This window comes from Astyanax mexicanus, chromosome 13 (genome assembly GCF_023375975.1).
Source record: "Astyanax mexicanus isolate ESR-SI-001 chromosome 13, AstMex3_surface, whole genome shotgun sequence".
NCBI lineage: Eukaryota > Metazoa > Chordata > Actinopteri > Characiformes > Acestrorhamphidae > Astyanax > Astyanax mexicanus.
In genome coordinates this window covers 22,705,685-22,727,000 of record NC_064420.1, presented here as the reverse complement: position 1 = coordinate 22,727,000, position 21,316 = coordinate 22,705,685, and the positions used below count along the sequence as shown (strand labels likewise).

The 21,316-nt window shown below is 38.3% G+C and overlaps 1 protein-coding gene and 1 long non-coding RNA gene across 38 annotated transcripts in view; one reads left to right on the top strand and one right to left on the bottom strand.

Annotated features, from left to right (window-relative positions):
* The window catches only part of LOC103046516 (polymeric immunoglobulin receptor), a 235,265-nt gene that overhangs the window by 104,655 nt on the left and 109,294 nt on the right, over window positions 1-21,316 (bottom strand). For 22 of the 37 annotated variants that reach the window (XM_049486333.1, XM_049486336.1, XM_049486320.1 and 19 more), the window contains exon 3: window positions 75-395. The exons of 6 other annotated variants lie outside the window; for them this stretch is intronic. In XM_049486333.1, the coding sequence (XP_049342290.1) occupies window positions 75-395 (321 nt within the window). Of the gene's footprint in view, window positions 1-74; window positions 396-16,092; window positions 16,402-19,290; window positions 19,312-20,717; window positions 21,054-21,316 lie in introns of all 37 variants that reach the window. 9 more of the 37 variants (XM_049486326.1, XM_049486302.1, XM_049486324.1 and 6 more) reach the window with 4 other exon arrangements.
* Window positions 1-21,316, top strand: part of LOC125806731 (uncharacterized) — a 220,008-nt gene that overhangs the window by 94,166 nt on the left and 104,526 nt on the right. The gene's annotated exons all lie outside the window — the stretch shown is intronic.

Here is a 21,316-nt window from a genome sequence, read left to right as displayed (position 1 = left end):
CATGATGACTGTATGATGTGCATTTTCTCAAAGCAGCTTCCACCAAAATGAATCTTTGGTAATGTTTGATTTACCTCTGATATAAAGAGGGACAGCAGTGGTGTATTTCCCGTTGATGCCACACAGATACAGTCCTTCATCTTCTTCAGTGAGGTGGGAGATGATTAGAGATAAATCTCCTGGAGGATTCTGAGTCAGTCTCTGAAATCTGCCTCTGTATCTCTGACTCTGTTCTCTGTCCTCTGGAAACACTGAATGTTCAGCATTGTAGTTGCCTAATGCAATCCTCTTTGTATATCCCCACATCAGTGTGTTTGGGTTGTGCTGCAGGTCTTCACAGGAGCAGGGCAGCACCACCGAATCTCCCACAGACTTAGTGATGGGTCCTCTCATACCTCTCTGTACAGAGCATCCTGCAGAAACACCACACCAACATCACCTGATATTAACTGTTTTATTATTAACTGTGTATTATTTTGTCATAAACTGTAAAATTAATCTATTTAAACACTCTCTGCTACATGACGGAAACTCGATCCGCAGTGTAAAGGCTGGTTTATTGTTTTGCATCAAGTCAATGCGTTGTCTAAACCACTGCCTGCGTTTATACTTCTGTTCTGCAGTTTAAACCACAAAGGCACGCTACAGCCTAGGTTTGAAGCAGAAGTATAAACCGCATGTACCGGTATGTACCGTTTGTCAGCTCATGTTTGCAGAGGTGTAAGAGGTGACGAGCCTAATTTAACCCTAGAACACTAACGTTAAAATTAGTAACACCATCACTAATGTTGGGAATACACTGACATGTATGACAAGTTTTGGAACCCTTCTTTAATTTTACAACATACAACATTACGTAAAATAAAAAAGGTAACATGGATAACCCTATAAAAAGGAGAAAAATTATTGGAAAATCAGATAATCCTTAACAGGTGATATCGTAACAAAAAATAAATAATGCTGCTGGGAGCTTGGTCTTTGGTCCACCCATTCCTGGTACATGTGAGCATCTGATTTAAACACATAAAAACTAACATCAGGTAAATTACACACATAAAATATCTTACTCTCTATCATAGGGCTGTCCCTAACGATTATTTTTTAAACGATTATTCTAACGATTATTTTTTTTGATTAGTCGACTAATCTATTTATTGAGAAACATATTTAAATAATTATTATTTTACGTTTTAAAGCAAACGATAAATTACTATATTTATATATAATAACAACAACAACAACAACAACACAAGCCTACTAAACCAAACCCCACACTTATAATCACTTACATGTACAGCACGTTGTTTAGATCTATAACGCTAAAAATGGATAAGCTCCCATACACCACAACCGTGTGTTGCACTGTTTTCTGTGACCGCTAGATTTTGTGACCACGGGCAAGTAGTTCTCAGCAGACCGGTGCACTGGCCGATTCGAAACGTGTTCGTTTCTAATGTTTACCCCGACTGGCCAAAACGGTTCAGTTTAGGGCTGAGGGTAAGGTGTAGGTATAGAAAGCTTCCGTTTTGCCAATGAACGCTCATAACCGTGAGCACTGGTCACAAAATTCCGACGGTGACAGAAAACGGTGTAACACCGCAGCGCCGACGGCGCTAGCTAAAATAACTTAAGGCAGCTAGCTTAGCTAAACACCTGAACTTATGAATAATGCTACTGTTTCTGGAAACTGCGAAATGCCATGCACAAATATAAACCAAAAATGTATAATTTCTGCCTGTGGCAGGTTTAAAACCTTTGGTAGACAGCCTTAAGTCTTTTTAAGGACACCCGCGGAGACCCTGATGTAAACGGTAACTTACTGTGTGACCCTGTTGACATAGTGCTCCTGGATGTTTGCGCTTCAAGTGCTCCTTTTGCACGTATGGCAGAGGACCACATTGTTGCCCTTTTGCGTGAAATGCTCCCAAACTTTAGATGCCCGCTGGCGTTTTTTTTGTAGCTGGAGATTGCTCTCCGGAGTCCAAGCTCTCTAGAGCAAAATACGACAGAAAACACTGAGGGAGCTGTAGAATTATGTATGGGACTAGAATATGAGCACAAGGAGATCAAAGAGAACCTTCACCTGTGAGTAGCTCTCACCAGAACACGCAAATCTCTCTCTCTCTGTTTGTGTGTGTGTGTGTCTCTCTCTCTCTCTCTCTCTCTCTTGCACGTGAACTCCTCCGCGTTTGACTTGCAGAACTGTGTTTAGCTGTTCTTAAAAATCATTTTAATTAAATAATAGTTCTATGCTTCTATGTTACCGTGTTAATTAACATAATTCTGATCATATTTCGCTCATTCAAACAGCCCGAAAACAGCCAGTTTATGGTTCAGGTCGGGTCGGGCTAGAGCAGAACGTGCACGGGCTGGGTCGGTTCGGAATTTTTGGGCCGATCTAACCTCTAATGCTCTCCACAGGCGCCGCCATGTTTACGACGCGCCGACGCACGTTATGCAAATCGATGTATTTTTATAATCGATGACGTCGATTATGTCGACGCGTCGCCCCAGCCCTACTCTATCACTAAAATCTGATAATCATCTGAACGCATGCCTCTTACAAAACAATTGGGTAATTGGCCGTGTAAATTGGGGAGAAAATGGGAAAAAAAATAGAAATAAATTAGATTTAAAAAATAATAATAATATCATTCACTCGTGCACGTTTATTGTTTGTTGGACTACAGTTTTTCACTTGGTTGTGCGAGTTCACGTCATGAATTTTAAACCATGTTTAACTTTGATAGCAGGTTGAACTTTGAAGTGGTAGGCGTGGTTATGGGCGCCCACCGTTCTGCCGATAGATAAGCAATTACAGTACATTAACACTGCAGCAACGCGTGGAGCTTAGAGATTTACCACCACTTCCCTCGGGCTCAAGAAAATAGTCTGTGATGTAGGCATCTGTTTTTTAATGCTATTTTGATTTTATGTAAACCTATTGACAGTGTATGGGGCTCATAATGACAGTGTATGGGGCTTGGGCCGGGTCGGACTCCGGGAGAACGTGCACGGGCTTGGGCCGGGTCGGGCTGGATATTTTGGGCCCGATCTAAGCTCCAGCGATGCGGCATCGCAGCCAATCCACTTTTTCTGCCGTTCGCTCATCGCTTTGGGGCGTGTCGCCTGAAAGAGCAAGCAGGTTTATCTGCCACCAGCGAGAATGTGGAGAGTTGTAGTTCAATGCTGTGTTAAAATGAGAGGCTGTTATTCTCTAATTGTCCGGTGAACCCTGCTAAAAAATACAGAGAGGTATTATAGAGCACAAGAAAGCCTGAAACAGCTGTAATCAGCTTCTCCTCCATTTTATTCTACTCCACATTGTAGGTCAGCCTGTGGCTTATGTAGTGAGAAAGCCTGATGCTCATTGGCTACTGCCATAAAGGATAAAAATATCGAAACTTTTTGCCTTTCGCTTACCCTTGTTCGCAAAGCTACCGCTCCCAGAGTCCTCTGCTTCGTGTTGCTGCAGTGTGAAGTGTGTTGTGGGAGGGGCACTGGCTCCAGTTCTCTAGAACTGCTACTGGTATGTGTGTGTGTGTGTGTGTGTGTGTGTGTGTGTGTGTTCATTAGTGGACAGCAGAGGAAATGATTCTATGGTAATTATTAGTATGTTTTTATCTGTATATCCTTCTCTCTCGCTCTCTCTCTCTTCTCTCTCAAATGTCTGACAGCATTCTTAAGCACAGTAAAGGCTAAAGTTAAAACTGTAAGAATATGTTTTATTTATGTAAATTGTATAAGAAACAGATAAATAATTAATAACACTGTAAAGCGTAGCAAAATATTTCAAGGATATTTTTGTTCATTTGTTTTTATGAAGTATAAGAAAATAACTAGTAAATATTCATTTGTCAATAAAACAAAATTGAACCATAGAAGCCAGCTGAAAAAAAATTATATGAAAGCGAAAAAGAGACATTGAAATATTTTGTTATTGTAACATTGGTCATTTGTTAGTGTTTGTATGACATGACAAATGTAGAATTTAGCTGAATGTTGAATGATACTAAATGCATGTTTTCTTATTGATGCTTGCAAAACACTAAGCTAGAAATGAATCGTCCTCACTAACAACCACTGGCCCTAGACTGGCCCCCAGTTAAAATGGTCTAAACACACACACACACACACACACACACACACACACACACACAAACTATTCATATGAAGAACGTACCTGAAATCTCATGCAGCACAAGGTAGAGCAGATACACCCAGAGCAGCATCTTCAATCAGACGCTGACACAGCCTCTCTCACTTCTGTTCAGCAGTGTTTACTCTGTAAATAAAATCAGAATGCCAGTGCTGGACTCATCCAATAGAAAGGATCTGTGAGTTCTTTACTCTGTTGTGGAAGACTGAGCTCCACCACAGTCACATTTACAGAGCTGAACAGAAGATATTTGTGATGTGAGGATTCCCCGTAGTGGTGTGTATCTGTGTTGATATTAACCTGATATTTTTTAGTTTTTAAATAAAGTCATTACTATTTTAATGTAGCTATTTTCCTAAAGATATCAATCCATTAACATGTGTTCAAACTAGAGAAAAATAGAGAAATAATAAATATAGCACAAATACAGTACAAATATAGTACAAATACAGAAATATATAAAAATTTAGCAGCATGAATATTAAGTATAGATATATCACATAGATACACAATGTACATCTTCAAAAATATACACACCTCTATGATCGAATCATAAATATCTATAAATAAAGTAGGGCTGGGGCGACGCGTCGACATAATCGACGTCATCGATTATAAAAATACATCGATTTGCATAACGTGCGTCGGCGCGTCGTAAACATGGCGGCGCCTGTGGAGAGCATTAGAGGTTAGATCGGCCCAAAAATTCCGAACCGACCCAGCCCGTGCACGTTCTGCTCTAGCCCGACCCGACCTGAACCATAAACTGGCTGTTTTCGGGCTGTTTGAATGAGCGAAATATGATCAGAATTATGTTAATTAACACGGTAACATAGAAGCATAGAACTATTATTTAATTAAAATGATTTTTAAGAACAGCTAAACACAGTTCTGCAAGTCAAACGCGGAGGAGTTCACGTGCAAGAGAGAGAGAGAGAGAGAGAGAGACACACACACACACAAACAGAGAGAGAGAGATTTGCGTGTTCTGGTGAGAGCTACTCACAGGTGAAGGTTCTCTTTGATCTCCTCGTGCTCATATTCTAGTCCCATACATAATTCTACAGCTCCCTCAGTGTTTTCTGTCGTATTTTGCGGCTAGCGCGAGAGCTTACAACTGACACCGCGGACCGCGGGGTGCCGCCGCGCTTATGCCGAATCCGACTCCCTGCTGAATCCGACTCCCGCTTCGCGGACAGAATCGGCACAACACCCCCGCTGTAGAACTGTGGTAGTGAAAACAGCGCTTATAAATAAATTAGTTTAGTTTCACTTTCAGTTTTCATTATTTTCGTTTTTTTTTTTAAATAAAAATATAATTAAAAAACAGACGCCTACATCTCGGACTATTTTCTGGAGCCCGGGTCGGATTTACGTGCGGGCCTCGGGTCATGTCGTGTTCGGGCAGAGAATCTAAGCTCTAGAGAGCTTGGACTCCGGAGAGCAATCTCCAGCTACAAAAAAACGCCAGCGGGCATCTAAAGTTTGGGAGCATTTCACGCAAAAGGGCAACAATGTGGTCCTCTGCCATATGTGCAAAAGGAGCACTTGAAGCGCAAACATCCAGGAGCACTATGTCAACAGGGTCACACAGTAAGTTACCGTTTACATCAGGGTCTCCGCGGGTGTCCTTAAAAAGACTTAAGGCTGTCTACCAAAGGTTTTAAACCTGCCACAGGCAGAAATGATACAGTTTTGGTTTATATTTGTGCATGGCATTTCGCAGTTTCCAGAAACAGTAGCATTATTCATAAGTTCAGGTGTTTAGCTAAGCTAGCTGCCTTAAGTTATTTTAGCTGGCGCCGTCGGCGCTGCGGTGTTACACCGTTTTCTGTCACCGTCGGAATTTTGTGACCAGTGCTCACGGTTATGAGCGTTCATTGGCAAAACGGAAGCTTTCTATACATACACCTTACCCTCAGCCCTAAACTGAACCGTTTTGGCCAGTCGGGGTAAACATTAGAAACGAACACGTTTCGAATCGGCCAGTGCACCGGTCTGCTGAGAACTACTTGCCCGTGGTCACAAAATCTAGCGGTCACAGAAAACAGTGCAACACACGGTTGTGGTGTATGGGAGCTTATCCATTTTTAGCGTTATAGATCTAAACAACGTGCTGTACATGTAAGTGATTATAAGTGTGGGGTTTGGTTTAGTAGGCTTGTGTTGTTGTTGTTGTTGTTGTTATTATATATAAATATAGTAATTTATCGTTTGCTTTAAAACGTAAAATAATAATTATTTAAATATGTTTCTCAATAAATAGATTAGTCGACTAATCAAAAAAAATAATCGTTAGAATAATCGTTTAAAAAATAATCGTTAGGGACAGCCCTAAAATAAAGTGACTTGTGCAGTTAGGAATATGTAGAGTGTAAAAAAGTTAATAACTAATACTCAGTGAGAGGTTCCTTAAATTGACCAAGGTTTTAGGAGTTTAACAGTCTAATAGCTTGGGGGGAAAAAACTGTTACAGAACCGGGTGGTCCTGCACCGCATACTCCTGTATCTTTTTCCAGAAGCCAGCAGGGAAAACAGACCATAGTGAGGATGTGAAGGGTCACTGACGATGTTGTGCGCTCGGGATATGCAGCGTACTAATGCAAGGTCCTGGATGGGGGAAAGAGAAGTCCCAATATTATCACAATATTCTTCCAGTCATTGATACTGCATTGTTTTTGTAGTTTTTAACATTATATGTAAGAAATAAATTTAAATGTTTTGACTCCCCAAACTATTGTTTTACCCTTTTAGGGGGGGGTTGAAGTCTTAATTAGGGAATCTGACCCCCACCAAACCCGTAATTCGCACCCTGATAGGGGCGTGGCCACCGTGCCCTGGCAGTCAGGAAGCACACAGAAACACAGACACAGGGATTGTGTGAACTCAAACATACCTTTATTTGGTTCTATTGCCATCCACAACACCCAAAACAATATAATACAGTATAAATACACTTGTTAGGTACGGTAAATCTAGGTTACTGAAAGCCAGTAATGTTAGTATAAATATCTACTGCAGTAGAAGTTTATCATGGCTTTATTTGTTACACCATCTTTTTATAGGTCACTTGCTTTAAAACATTTTAAGCATAATTTTTAATTGCAACAAAACTTCAAAGCTGTTTTTTTAAATAAACATTAGCAGTAAATAATCTTAAAACAAAAATAGAAAGCAGCAATCAGTGGTTTCAAACACCAACCAGCACAATGGTGCCTACTAGAGCATAGGATGGTGATGTGTAAGAAGGTCCAATATAATTGGAGATCCGAGATACTCTGTCACATTTAGAGATGATGAAAAGTCTTTCACATTTTATTAATGTTGAGCAGAGGCCTTTATTAGTGCTTGAATTCAAATACAAATCTATTAAACTTTGTAGAATATTCATCAAGTGAGTTACAAGTTTAGTCAGAAGGTGCCTACGTGTTGTGGTTACTGATCAGGAGACTTCAACCAGAATGTTTACAAAGTTGTGTTCAGATGGTCATGAAGTTTTTCACCAAACTTAATACAAAGGAGTGCATTTTCTGACATGACATGTCATTTTTGGATGTTTTTTATGAACTGTAGTGCCCCCTAAAGTCCAGCCTAGATGGACATGTTCTGTCTTCATCAGTGTGATATTGTACAGAAGTCTTTAAAATTGTGAGATGATTAGAGCAAATACTGCAGAGTTACAGCAATTTATGTTAGAAATTTCAAGGACGCACGGATTGCTTGGTGCCTGGACACTATTATAAGTGAACATTTCACAATTGTTTTAATGACTATTTACCTGCAGACTCTACAGTGTGCAAAAAGACCTAAATTTAGGTCATATGTCAAATATCCAGACACTAGTCTGAATATAGCTATTTTGAAACATTTAGCAATTATTAATAAAAAAAACATTTTTTAAACCTAGTTGTATTTACAAATTTGTCAGAGCCACTGTACTAAATATGGCAAAACCAATTAGATGTCAACATATTACAGTATGAATGACATATACTAGTTTTATACTAGACATAACTGTTTTAGTGAATGGGGCATATATCTGGACAGACTAATTTGCATATGGTGGCCATATTGTTCACAAATTTGAACTTTTTTGATGAATATTGAAGTCCATGCTCTCGTGAGTATTATGATACCAAACATGTCAAGATTGGTCAAAATTCCTAGGACTAGTTTGCAAAAGTATGTTTTGTATATTATGCAAATTATCAAAAAATGTAAGTGCACAGTCCAAACTGCAAAGTTTTAGGCCTTGACCCATTTTAAATGTAGATCTTATGGTTCTGGAGTTATTGAGCAAAATGTGAAAAATTAACTTATCTTATTATAGCCCCACCTATTGACCAATCAGTGCCATTTTTGTTGTCCACCGAGATGCACTACATCTAACTACCAAGTGTCATGTCTCTATGAGTTACGGTTTAGGCTGCACAACTGCTTTTTTAGAGGAAAAAGTAAAAGAAGAAGAAAAGAAGAAAAATCTAAGTAAAAACTATAGGGTTCTATGCATCTTTGGTGAGTGGAACTAAAATGTGACTAAAAAGAACTAAAAAGACTAAAATGTGACTAAAACTATTAGACATTTTAGTCTTACATAACTTCAGTTTGTTATTTAGCTGATTTTGTTCAAGCTATTGTTTTTTTTTCACGTTTTCTTTTTTTCCTTTTCTTTTTTTTAACAAATAGTAAGCAGCCCTACTCTATATTACATGCCGCTTTTATATTAAACACAATGCAACCATAGCCTCCTCATATTTCAGTATAAAAATATATATATAAAAAAGTAGAACATATGAAAATCACTTTACAGGTTTCTGACAGAAGCAAATGTATATCTACTGAGATGCCCTCTGGCAGCTTTTATATGTGAAGATGTACAATCTCCATTATCCTATTTTGAAAATCACATTAAAACAGTAATTCAATTAATCAAATTAGTTTGATTAACCTCTCAGCCCTATTGACATTATTGTTATTAGTTTCTTTAATGTATTACTGAGGTCTAGGTAGTTTTCACACTGGCATAAACGGTGGGCTCTTCAGTGTCTCTTTCTGATTTGCAGACTTCAGCTGAGAAGGTCACGGTGTTCTGAAAGGAAAAATACAAAAATGTCTTTTCTTATTAGTTACAATAAAATCAGCTGTAAACTTTACACAAAACATCAGTATGAATTTTAACTACTGCTAACATGCTGTTGTAAAAACAAATATAATATATAAGAACACTGTTAGAGTCTGCTATGTGCAGTGAAGCGGGGAGATCCATTTAATGTGGACCAGTCACACACACACACACACACACACACACACATATATATATATATATATATATATATATATAAACGGAAAAGAAATATAAAAGTTAGGTGTAGATGTCAACTACTATAGCTGATGTTTGGTAGATGTTAACTACTAAAACTTAGATTAGAAAACGTTAGATAGATGTTTATTTCTGAGGTTAACTACTACAGCAGATGTTAGGAGGATGTTGATTTCTAAAGCTGATGTTAGGCAGATGTTAACTACAATATTTGATGTGAGGTAAATGTTCACTACAATATCTGATGTGAGTTAAATGTTTACTATATTATCTGATGTGAGGTACATTTTTACTTCTATAGCTGATTCTAGGTAGATGTTAATTACTATAGCTGATGTTTGGTAGGTGTTAGCTACTACAGCTGATGTGAGGTAGGTGTTAATTACTACAGCTGATGTTTGGTAAATGTTAATTACTACAGCTGATGTTTGGTAGATATTATCTACTATAGCTGATGTTAGGTAGATGTTAACTACAATATCTGATGTGAGGTAAATGTTTACTACTACAGCTGATGTTTGGTAGATGTTAGCTACTACAGCTGATGTGAGGTAGGTGTTAATTACTACAGCTGATGTTTGGTAAATGTTAATTACTATAGATGATGTTAGGTAGATGTTAGCTACTACAGCTGATGCTAGATGTTCCCTATTCTAGCTGATGCTGTCAAGGTTCAGAACAGTGTAAACATTTGTTAGATAAGGAAGCATGTTGGAAAAAAAGACCATTTGCATTTTAAACAAAATTATACTAATGTGTATGTATATGTATGTACATGTGTGTATAGTGATATATAAAATAAACAAATTAAATGCAAAGCTCTAGAACAATCAGGTGAAACAGATGCGTCATAACTCTTCTGTTAAATGTCTGTAAATCAAGATCTTTTTTTATTCTACTTTTGGGAAGTTAATCTGTCTGTTTCTAATCATGACTTTTTAAAGCAGTTTTTACCTCTTTATTTCCTCTTTGTTCTGTTTCTTTTCCACTTCTCCTTTTTCTTTCTGAAATTTTTGAAGAGAACACCAAACATCAACAACGCAGCCACTGTATTTTTTTCTAAACACTAAGGCAGCCTAAAATCCAAATTGAACATTGCTTATCCTTACTCTACTCATTTTATCTTGAACGTTGAACTGAATGCAACACATTTTTTAATAAAGAACTTGAACGTGAATTAGTTCACATTATGTGTCATGAACGGCAGACATCACTGTAAATGAACGTTGGAATTTGTTTTCCATTGAAAACTGAGTGACATCTGCTTTCTCTTTTGAAACACAACGAGAGAAAGTTCCTCCCTCCTGTATTCTCGCTGGAGGAGTGAGCGAGCGAGCGAGCGAGCGAGAGAGAGAGAAAGTGACAGACCAATGATGAGAGTGAGAGAAAGCGCTGCAATTTTTAAAAAAATGTCTAGTGGAAGTGATGGCACAGACACCGATTCTCCTTATGAACATTTAAAACAATTTGTACTGCTGCAAGTTTCATCACCTGGTAAGAAACCCACAATTGCAGTGTCATGAGCAAATGTCTACAATGAGCAGTTTCAAAGAACGTATAGTGAGTTCTAGCTTGTAGTGTGAAAAAAAGTATTTATTTAAATATCTCACGAAAAAAGTAAAATGAACTGAACTTTGAACTAGTTCAGAATTAAAATTGTGAACTTTGAATGTGAACTGTTCACTTTGAGCATGTATGAACTGAACTTGAACTAGTTCAGAAAAGGCTGTGAACTGGCACAACACTGGTCATCTGTCTCTGCATATAGTACACATTGCCTCGTTTGTTTAATAGTCATTTATATGATAATCTGAAATCCCAAACAAAACCATCTGATGATCATCAACCCCCAATGATGACACCCCCACATATTCCCCCCCCCTACCCTACCCTTTATCCCCCTACTGTGTTCAAAGCAGTTTCTACTGTATGTAAAGTCCTACTGAAATGTTTTAGTCAGACAGAGCAGTCAGACAGGGAAGTCAGATAAACTAGTAAGACAGATACAGAGAGGGACCAACGACTAACTAAGCTGTGCCCGTTTAGATTTTCTTTCTGCATGAGAATAAACTCAAGTCAACTCTCAAGCTGTCTCCTGAATCTAACTTCTAATTCCTGAAGCCGAATTTCTACCAACTTGGTGCCGTGACCCGGATGGCATACTGAAACCTACTTGATGAGTAAACACCATTTCAAACTTAAGAGAAAATGTTAGTTAGTTAGTAACTGTTATCCTATTTGAACTGAGAGATGTTAGTAGCTTAGCATTAGTAAATGTTTTATCTCTGAACTGAGAGATGAACCTCAACAAAAGAGTGGGAAGCTTTTGGTGAATGGATTAAATGTAAATGCCGTGAAATCACTGATTGGGGGCTAATTACCAACTGCAGACAGAGGAAGGGAGAGTCTGCAGCAGACTTCTGTGAGACATTTGAAAGAGTTTTTTTTTTTTTGCATCATTCAGGTATCAGGTATACAATGCTGATACCACTAACAACATAACTGATGGTCCCCATTTTAGACAGCTAGTTGAGTCACTACAAACAGATCTTAGACAAGCTCTGGTGACTGCTGTTCCAAACTGGAGGAAAATAACTAAGTGGGTTGATGTTAAAAATGAACTGGACCGTTTGGATGTGGATCTTGATGTCACGTCCTGGCCCTGTTCCTGTCTGTCCTCGTGTCTGAGTGTTCCCCACATGACCTGTGCTCCTGTGTTCTGTCTTAGTACTTTTCCACCAGTGTCTAATTTGTAGCTCCGCCCCCTAACCCCAGGTGTTTCCACTTCCTGTGTGTGTTAAATAGCCCTCCTGTGTCAGTGTTTTCTGTTGGTCTTTGGTTTTTATTGCCCTACTTTCTTGTTCCGTGTTTTATTCCTAGTTTAGTGTTTATCTTATTGTTTTTTCCTAGTTTGTTTACCCTCATCTTTATCTTGTTTATTTCTCGGTTCTCCTTTGTTACTTTCTAGTTCCTGGTTTATTTCCTTTGTTTGTTTATTATTTATTATCTCTTGTTTGGTTAGGTTTATGTTCTCTAGTTTCACTTGTTTGTTTTGGTTATTGGTTTATTCGTTTATTTGTTTCTCTGTTATTTATTTCCTTATTAAATTATTATTTCATTACCTGCGATTACGTCCGCCTCCTCGTCTCCCTGCCTACATTCCTGACACTTGAACCAAACCATGTTCCTGCATCTGTACACATCCTCTCAGAGAATAGATCAAACATGGGTTCCAATCTAACATTCTCAAAGCAGAAAAAATAGTGCCACTACTGCCATAGAATTGGTCACTTTTCTTGAGTTTGTCGTAAAAAGCAGACAGATAGATGCAAAATGGGAGCCAGTTCTAGAGACAGCACAATGGGATTTTTTTTGGTGGGTTCTCACAGGGAAGCACTGCTGGGATTTCACAGGAACAGAAGACCACTTGTCTAACAATCAGGTAAATGGTATTTTATGCAACCAGATTTGGAGGGTGAAAATATTCTAATATACTGCATCAATGTGCTTCTGCAATCATCCCTGCAAATACAAATGGCATATTCCGCTGACTCTGTGCTATTTCTGTCCCCAGAACAGTACATGTATAAATGTGCACACAAAAATAACATTGCAAAAGTAAGATATAAATACTTAAAACACTGAAGCTCTGTAACTTTAAACTTTAGCATGATTTTTGTTTCATTGTTGTGTGTCCAAATCCTACCTATGCTTTAAAAATATTTTTGTTTATAATAAATCCATAATATTTAAGTTAAAATACTCATTCTAGTTCTGTCCCTGGGGTTTCACTCAGTCCTGTTACCGTAACACATCACCCCATCTGAAACATCTGGAACATTCTACAAGTCACATCTACAACAGGAAGTGACATCAGCTGGTTCTTCTGAAGACAACGGGAAGACCAAAATTAAGTTCCCTCATTAGTTTTTCTTTATATTTTTGTATCTTATTGTAACTGTGACTGAGGAGGACAATCTCAACACTCAGTCCTGTTACCTAAATAAATTCTTAGATCTTATTTGTTTATTTTTAAAATTGTTGGTAATTGTGTCCTCATGTTATTAGCATAGCTACCATTTACCTATTTTTCATGTTTTTGCTAATTCTATGCTAAAAACTCATGCCTGTTACACATAAGATAAAGAGTAACAGGAGTGAGTACCAGTAACAGGAGTGAGTATCAGTAACAGGAGTGCCAGTAATGGGATTGAGTCTCCTGGTTTATTGATTTAATAATATGAATATTAGTTTCCAATTCTTTTTGGTTCATCATTTATCCATTTGTTTAATAAACTGCATGATAATAAATATGATGAATTTCAAGTTTGGGTCTTCTTAAAATGCCTTTGAATCTTTTAGAAAAATACTATGTATATAAATATATAGTGAATTTTTATAAATAATAATAAATATATAGTGAACTATAAATTAGCCAGGATTAAGACCATCTGTCCACCAACTGAAGCCCAACAGAGGATGGATGATGCAACAGGACAGCGACCCAAAACACAGAAGTAAATCAACAACCAAATGGCTTCAACAGAAGAAAATACACCTTCTGCAACTACAGGAAACGTTTGGTTGAGGTTATCGCTGCCAAAGGAGGGTCAACCAGTTATTAATTCCAAACTGTGAATGTTAACATGTTGTATTCAATAAAACCATGCAACATTTTTATGTGGTATTAGTTTAAGCAGACTGTGTTTGTATATTGTTGTGACTTAAATGAAGTTTAGAACACATTTAATGATCAATTTATGCAGAAAATCAAGTAATAAAGGGTTCACATACTTTTTTCTTGTAACTGTATGTGTTGTTAGATTCAGAGCAGAAAAAAGATAAAAATTAAGTTAATCTGGAAGAGTTACAACAAATGGCAAATGGCACTCATTCAGTGGAATGGCCCAAATACATTCATTTTAAAAAAGTCTGGTAGGTTTTTCTGGGAAATGTCCTTCTGACAAATCTTGCTGGTTACTTGAGCAACAGCACTGCTGCTAATGTCACTAAAACAAGAGCTATTGCAAACACTGAGATATCAGAATGGCAAACTAAACAAAGCAAGTCTTATTTAAATCTGCTCATTAATCATAAAATATTTTATGCAACCAAGATATTTGAAGTGCTACACATTAGCTGTACATGGTGTTTGCTGGATGTTTTCTGGTACATGTACACGTGTGTAGTCTTATTCATACCTTTTCTGTGTTTGCAGTAGATGTATGCAGCTGCTCCTAGCAGTAAAAGCAGGATCAGCAACAACACACAGCTGAGGATGGGCACCCAGTTCATCGTCTCTGCGTCACGACGACTCAATATCCCTGTAGATAAAATGAATGAAATCTTACTACTGGGGTTATATCAGATATTGACATTACAGGTAAAATCCGATGTGAAATGGACTTAAGTGTATGTCAGTTTACCTCCAACGATAAGGATCTTTGAGATGGACTTTTCATTGTTGATTGTACATCTGTACAGGCCCTCGTCTTGCTCGGTCAGGTTGGAGAGAAGTAGAGAGAGATTTGCTGGATGTTTCTCGTTAAACATGTGGATTCTTCCTGCATAGCGTCCCGTTCTATTGGATACTTCTGTTCCATCGGAGTCTACATGCTCCCATTTTATGCTAACAGGTCTGGTCTGTGAGTCATTGCAGGAGCAGGGCAGGAGAACAGACTCTCCTGAGTATCCAACAATCAGATTCTCCTGAGAGTTTGACAGTGTACAGTCTGCAGAAACATAAAACATTTTCATAATATGTGTGTGTGTGTGTGTGCGCACAAGAGTGACTCCAGCATAGGGCTGCACGATATATCGTTTGAGCATCGTCATTGTGATGTGCAATCACACCTCCGTTCGCCCCCAGCATTCTGAAAACAGTGCTTTTAGCCGATGCTCACAACAGGCTTACAATGCTAGTGATAGCAAAGAATTCACTATTTTTACACCATTAACAAGCTCTAAGTAGCTCCACATTTCATTGGTAGAATTCTGAGGGTTCTGACATTTAAAACGAGTCACTGAGAACTTTGAAAGTGTACAGATTGTAAGCCAGCATTGTAAGCCAGTGGGGAGCATTGGTTAAAAGCGCTGTATTTCGGAATGCTGGGCGAGAATGGAGGTGGGCTTTTTGACAAATGTTTGTACTCGTTATCATGTTTCACTACTACACCCCAAGTCCATTTCACACCAGAGTTCTCCTTTAATGGTGTATGTCAGTTTACCTTTAACGTAAAGCTTCATTGAGATAGACTTTTCATTGTTGATTGAACATCTGTACAGGCCCTCGTCTTGCTCGGTCAGGTTGGAGAGAAGTAGAGAGAGATTTGCTGGATGTTTCTCGTTAAACATGTGGATTCTTCCTGCATAGCGTCTCGTTATATTGGATACTTCTGTCTCATCTGAGTCTACATGCTCCCATTTTATGCTAACAGGTCTGGTCTGTGGGTCAGTGCAGGAGCAGGGCAGGAGAACAGACCCTCCTGAGTATCCAACAATCAGTTTCTCCTGAGAGTTTGACAGTGTACAGTCTGCAGAAACATAAAGCATTCTCATAATGTGTGTGTGTGTGTGTTTGTGTGTGTGTACAAGAGTGACTCCAGCAGTTTACCTTTAACAGTGAGGCTGAAGGTCCTGTGCTGGTTCTGGTTTATCCAGCATGAATATGTTCCTCCATCCTCTACAGTCAGGTCTGAGATCAGTACAGAGAGGTTTCCTGGAGAGTTCTGGTTAAACGTCTGAACTCTGTCTCTGTATCTCTGATGGAGTTCAGTAGAGAAGAGATCTTCATGGTCTGGTGTTCTCCACTGTACTCTTTCAGGACTGTCCTGCAGGTCAGTACAGGAGCAGGACAGAAGAACAGACTCTCCTGATGATCTGATTATTGGAACTGTCTGTTTATTCTCTGACAGAGTGCAGCCTAAATTAAAAACACACACAACAGACATTCATTTATATTCACATCTCACAATAGTGTGGGATTGTTACTGTAAAACAGTACAGTAGTACAGTAAACACATGATGCATTAAATCTGATCTAACTGTTTACATCTAGGACCACTAGTGGGTGAGTCAAATCTGATTTGAGTTCACACAGCCCTAAGAATATCAGATCTGTGTCTCATTTAGGCATAAAAGGGGATGTGAGACACTTAAGCCTGGTAATAGAGCTGTGCGATATGACTAAAAATGCATTCCCTGATATACACTTTAAGACTTGTTAAAATTTGCACTATTGGATCTTAAGAAGGTTCTAAATAGAGCTTCACACTGCTAAAAGAAGAAATGCGAGCAAGCGACAAAGTGTTGAGTGGGCAATTTATTGGAAACAACAATTTAACTTTAATGGGCTGTTCATCAGCTGATCAAAAGTTTAACACCATAGCTAAAAAAAAACACTCAGTAATGAGTAGCTCCACCCTTCGTGTTAATCACTTCAAAAACTTGTTCAAAGGTGTCCTTTTACTAAACTCCACTTTTTCTTGTTCTTTGTGAAATACTATAGGTCTCTCTGAGTTCTATATGATGCTGCAAATGAAACTGTTCCTCAACCTCCATTGTCTGCAGTAGCTACCAAAAGAAAATGTTCAAAAAAACGATTTGATCAGAAAAAGCATTGTGTCTACGTCAACCTGTGAATTAGAATTTATTGCTTCGCTCAACTTAGATCGTGACCGCCCACAGGCAGAGCTGAAGGCAGGTAGCCAGGAACTACCAGCTCCAGGTACAGCATGGCATTTCGTTCCTGTATTATTTGTGCAAATATCACATCAGTGTTACATGCTTTGGCCACTATTGTATGTTTAAAACAGTTCTGTTTACACTATTTAAAAGTAAAAATCCACCCTGGGTTTTTTTTACTGCTGCTTTCTGGACCTGGACTACCTCTGTGTGTAACTATAGGTTTACATAGGATCTCTGGTGGATTTCGTGTTGTATAATCTAGGTCAGTGGCTGAACTGTATTTATCAGAGCATTACACATGTTGTAAAGTAACATATGACATTGCAAACACTGCTGTTAGTGTAAAAATGTTTTTATTTTAAAACATTTCTAACTGTTTGTCTCCTGCTGTCGCAATGGTGTTAGCCAATTAGAGGTGATATGTTTGCATGTTTAAATATTCATGAGCAAGATCCCAAATCCTATCTCTCCTCTCCTCCAGCGGACTAGAGCAGCGTTATACCGGATCACATGAGCTTTTTTTTTTTTTTTTACAAAAAACAGCTCACAGGGCATACATTCATACTACCTGTAACAATTGTTTTCAGGAGGAAAATGGACCCTAGTGTTGAAAATGGCTTCATTAGGAATGCTATATGTTTTCAACTGAATTTAGATCATGAGAACAAGCAGGATTACCACAAGAGTGACGTTATTCTCCTTGAAGAAGTCCTTTGTAAGACGGGTATGGTGAACTAAAGATGCTTTTTGACACACCTACAGATACTGAAGCTACATTGTTCCATAGAAGAAAAACGCCTCATGTTTTTTTATCAGCTGAAATAAGCATTTTTGATTGTAAATAAAGTTGTCAATAAACAAAATCTTTTGTCTCTTGCTCGCATTTCTTCTTGTTTAAATTGTGAATCTCTACATAGAATCTTCTTCAGATACAATAGTGCAACATGCCAATTTTAGTCTTTAGATCTTGATCAGGAGTGTAGGCCACTAATTTTCCTATATATATAGCACATTTACTATAAATTAAGTGATTTACTAATAATATAAATACATGAAATACCTTTTCTTAAAACATGTTGAATTTCACTGAAAAAAAATTAAGTGTTTTCATGTTTCACAATGTTTCTTCTTTTATCTAGAAGCTTGTTAATTAAAAATAAAACATACACTATTCACTTTTACTTTTCAACTGAAATGAAACTGTGCACCTAATTTAGAGTCATAAGCATGAGTCCAACAACTTTTAATACAGTGTTTTCTTTTATCCTGGTCCTGTAACCCCCTTGTACTGCACATTTTCCAGAATTGCTCTGCTTAAACTCTCCTCTGCTACTCTAAAATCACATATTATTGAACTGATAAATTGATCTGGTGTATTGGGAAAAGAAAAAATCATTAAGTGAGCAGAGCAGGGGGTGCAGGACCACTGTTTTATATGAAGACAGACGTTAATGTCCTAAATTAACAGCCTGCAGAAACACAAAACTGTCGTAAACTGAAATGTCCCAATTCCTATTTTAACATTTTGAACATTTACCCACCCTGTTACACTTCAAACAAGACGTTAGGGTTTGGCACAATAATTGGGACAGACAACAACATTAACACTTAGCCGTGGTTGCTGAGTTACCCTGTTCTGATAGCTGCAAAAAGACTGCTGTATTTTGCGACGAAACACACAATACAGTGTAATGCTGAACAATAGACGTTTTTCTATCGTCCCACAAAATATATATTCAAATAGCACAGCCCTTTCTGGTAATGGAGGGTATCAGTTGCCCTGGGGCATTGTGGGTAATCCTAAAACAGTTTAACAAATGAAGAGCCTGACCTCTGACTTCTAGTGTGACGTATGGCATGTATTTTTCATCAGCTCTGCACCGGTATTCTCCAGAGTCGTCTTTATTCAGGTCTGAGATGAGAAGAGAGAAATTCCTGGATTTTGGTTGATCGAACATCCAAACTCTGCCGCTGTAGGATTGAGTCTCATTAGACACTGAGATCTTATCTTCAGACCCCGGCTTTGAGAAGAACCATGTGACTCTCTGAGGATTGATCTTCTCTTCGGGACAAATGCAGGGCAGCAGCACAGACTCTCCTGGAGATTTGATGAGACTGTTCTCACCTTCATTCATCACAGAACAGCCTGTAGAGCAACAGATCCAAAATACACACAATCAGCATCACATTAACCTTAATTACACTGTGTTAAGATCTGTTAAACATGATTTGTGATGTAAAATGTTATAAACTCTTCATGGAACACAGAAGCTGAATCAGAGCTGAGTAACTGTAGAATTTGTATTCAATTACAGAATAATCACTCCCATTTCTCTTTTCTACCCCTACCCCTTGTTTTCGAGTATAATTCTTCCCCTTGAAACAGAGTTACATCAGGAACAGGTGAAATTCTCCCCCTAAGAATTAAGAAACCCTTCGAGCTCCTGTAGGCGACTCTGTCAGGCTGATGTGACTGAAGTGGAGCGCTAAAGTTCAGCAACCAGTTCATTTTAGAGCATCATGTGTCTTTAAAAAGGTACAGACCCCCTAAGGTGACATCATGTTTAAAAAAATAATAATGTGTGTCTACAAATTATTAAGACATGGGAATGAGATCATAAGGCATGGCCACAACTTATTAAGGTGTGGAAACTAAATCCTAATGCATGGGCATGACTTATTAAAGTGTGGGAACAAGATAATTAAGTTGTAGCCAAAAAATAATATATATATTTTTTGTAAAATAATGCCCAAATAAATGCTCCGATCCAAAAATAATCTTTTGTAAGAAAATGGAGAGAGAATTGGTTTATTTTTATTTTAATCTTGTAATGAATTATAGTGATATTATGGAGTCTCTTGCAGTGAGACATGGAATAATTCTAAGTAAAAGACACTTAATTCTCATACTAAAAGCTGATTGGCTCAGACGCAGACAGTATGCAGACCTGTTTACCTTTATTAGGCAGTAATATTGTGCACAACGCCTGAGAGCTGCTTGCTTTGTTAGCTGTAAAGGACAAAATAACCTTTGGCCACGCTTTAATAAGTCGAAGCCACGCCTTAGGATCTCATTCCCATGCCTAAATAAGTCATGACCATGCATATTTTTAAACATTTTAAACATGATGTCATCTTAAGGGCTCTGTAAAAAGGGGCAGGCAATGCTGCAATTAATTATAATTTACCAACCTTTACTTCCTCTGTTATGGGGTGCTGAAACTTTCCCCTTCCACCTTAAATTCTGCAGCCTCTGCCAGCTGTTTCACCATTTAAGGTGGGACAGGAAAGTTGTCTAGGCAGTTAGCTACTGAGGTGAACTACTGTCGTTTTTTTATTCTTATTATGAAGAAAATGGCCAAAAGACAATCAAACTTTTCTCAATTTTTCTCAAGGAAAATACTCATATTTGTGGGTTTCTTTGGTCGCTTGTGCCGGCATCTTGCCACTGATTAATCTATGGAACTCCTGCCAGTGACATGATGACTGTATGATGTGCATTTTCTCAAAGCAGCTTCCACCAAAATGAATCTCTGGTAATGTTTGATTTACCTCTGATATAAAGAGGGATTGAACTGGTGTATTTCCCGTTGACGCCACACAGATACAGTCCTTCATCTTCTTCAGTGAGGTGGGAGATGATTAGAGATAAATCTCCTGGAGGATTCTGAGTCAGTCTCTGAACTCTGCCTCTGTATCTCTGACTCTTACTGTCCTCTGGAAACACTGAATGTTCAGCCTTGTAGTTGCCTAATGCAATCCTCTTGTTATATCCCCACATCAGTGTGTTTGGGTTGTGCTGCACGTCTTCACAGGAGCAGGGCAGCACCACCGAATCTCCCACAGACTTAGTGATGGGTGCTTTCATACCTCTCGGTACAGAACATCCTGCAGAAACACCACACCAACATCACCTGATATTAACTGTTATATTATTTTGGTCATAATATAACATCAGCTTCTCCTTCATTTTGTTCTCTTTGTAGTTCATCCCATGGCTTGTATGATGAAAGCGCCCATGATTATTTGCATAAAGTTGAAAACATCAACTTTTTGCCGCTCGCCTCGTTCACGCCCTCTGCACCATGATGGTCCCGCTCCCATAGAAAACAGTGGAGGGCGCACCGAAAAATGCTTTATGTCACTTCAGT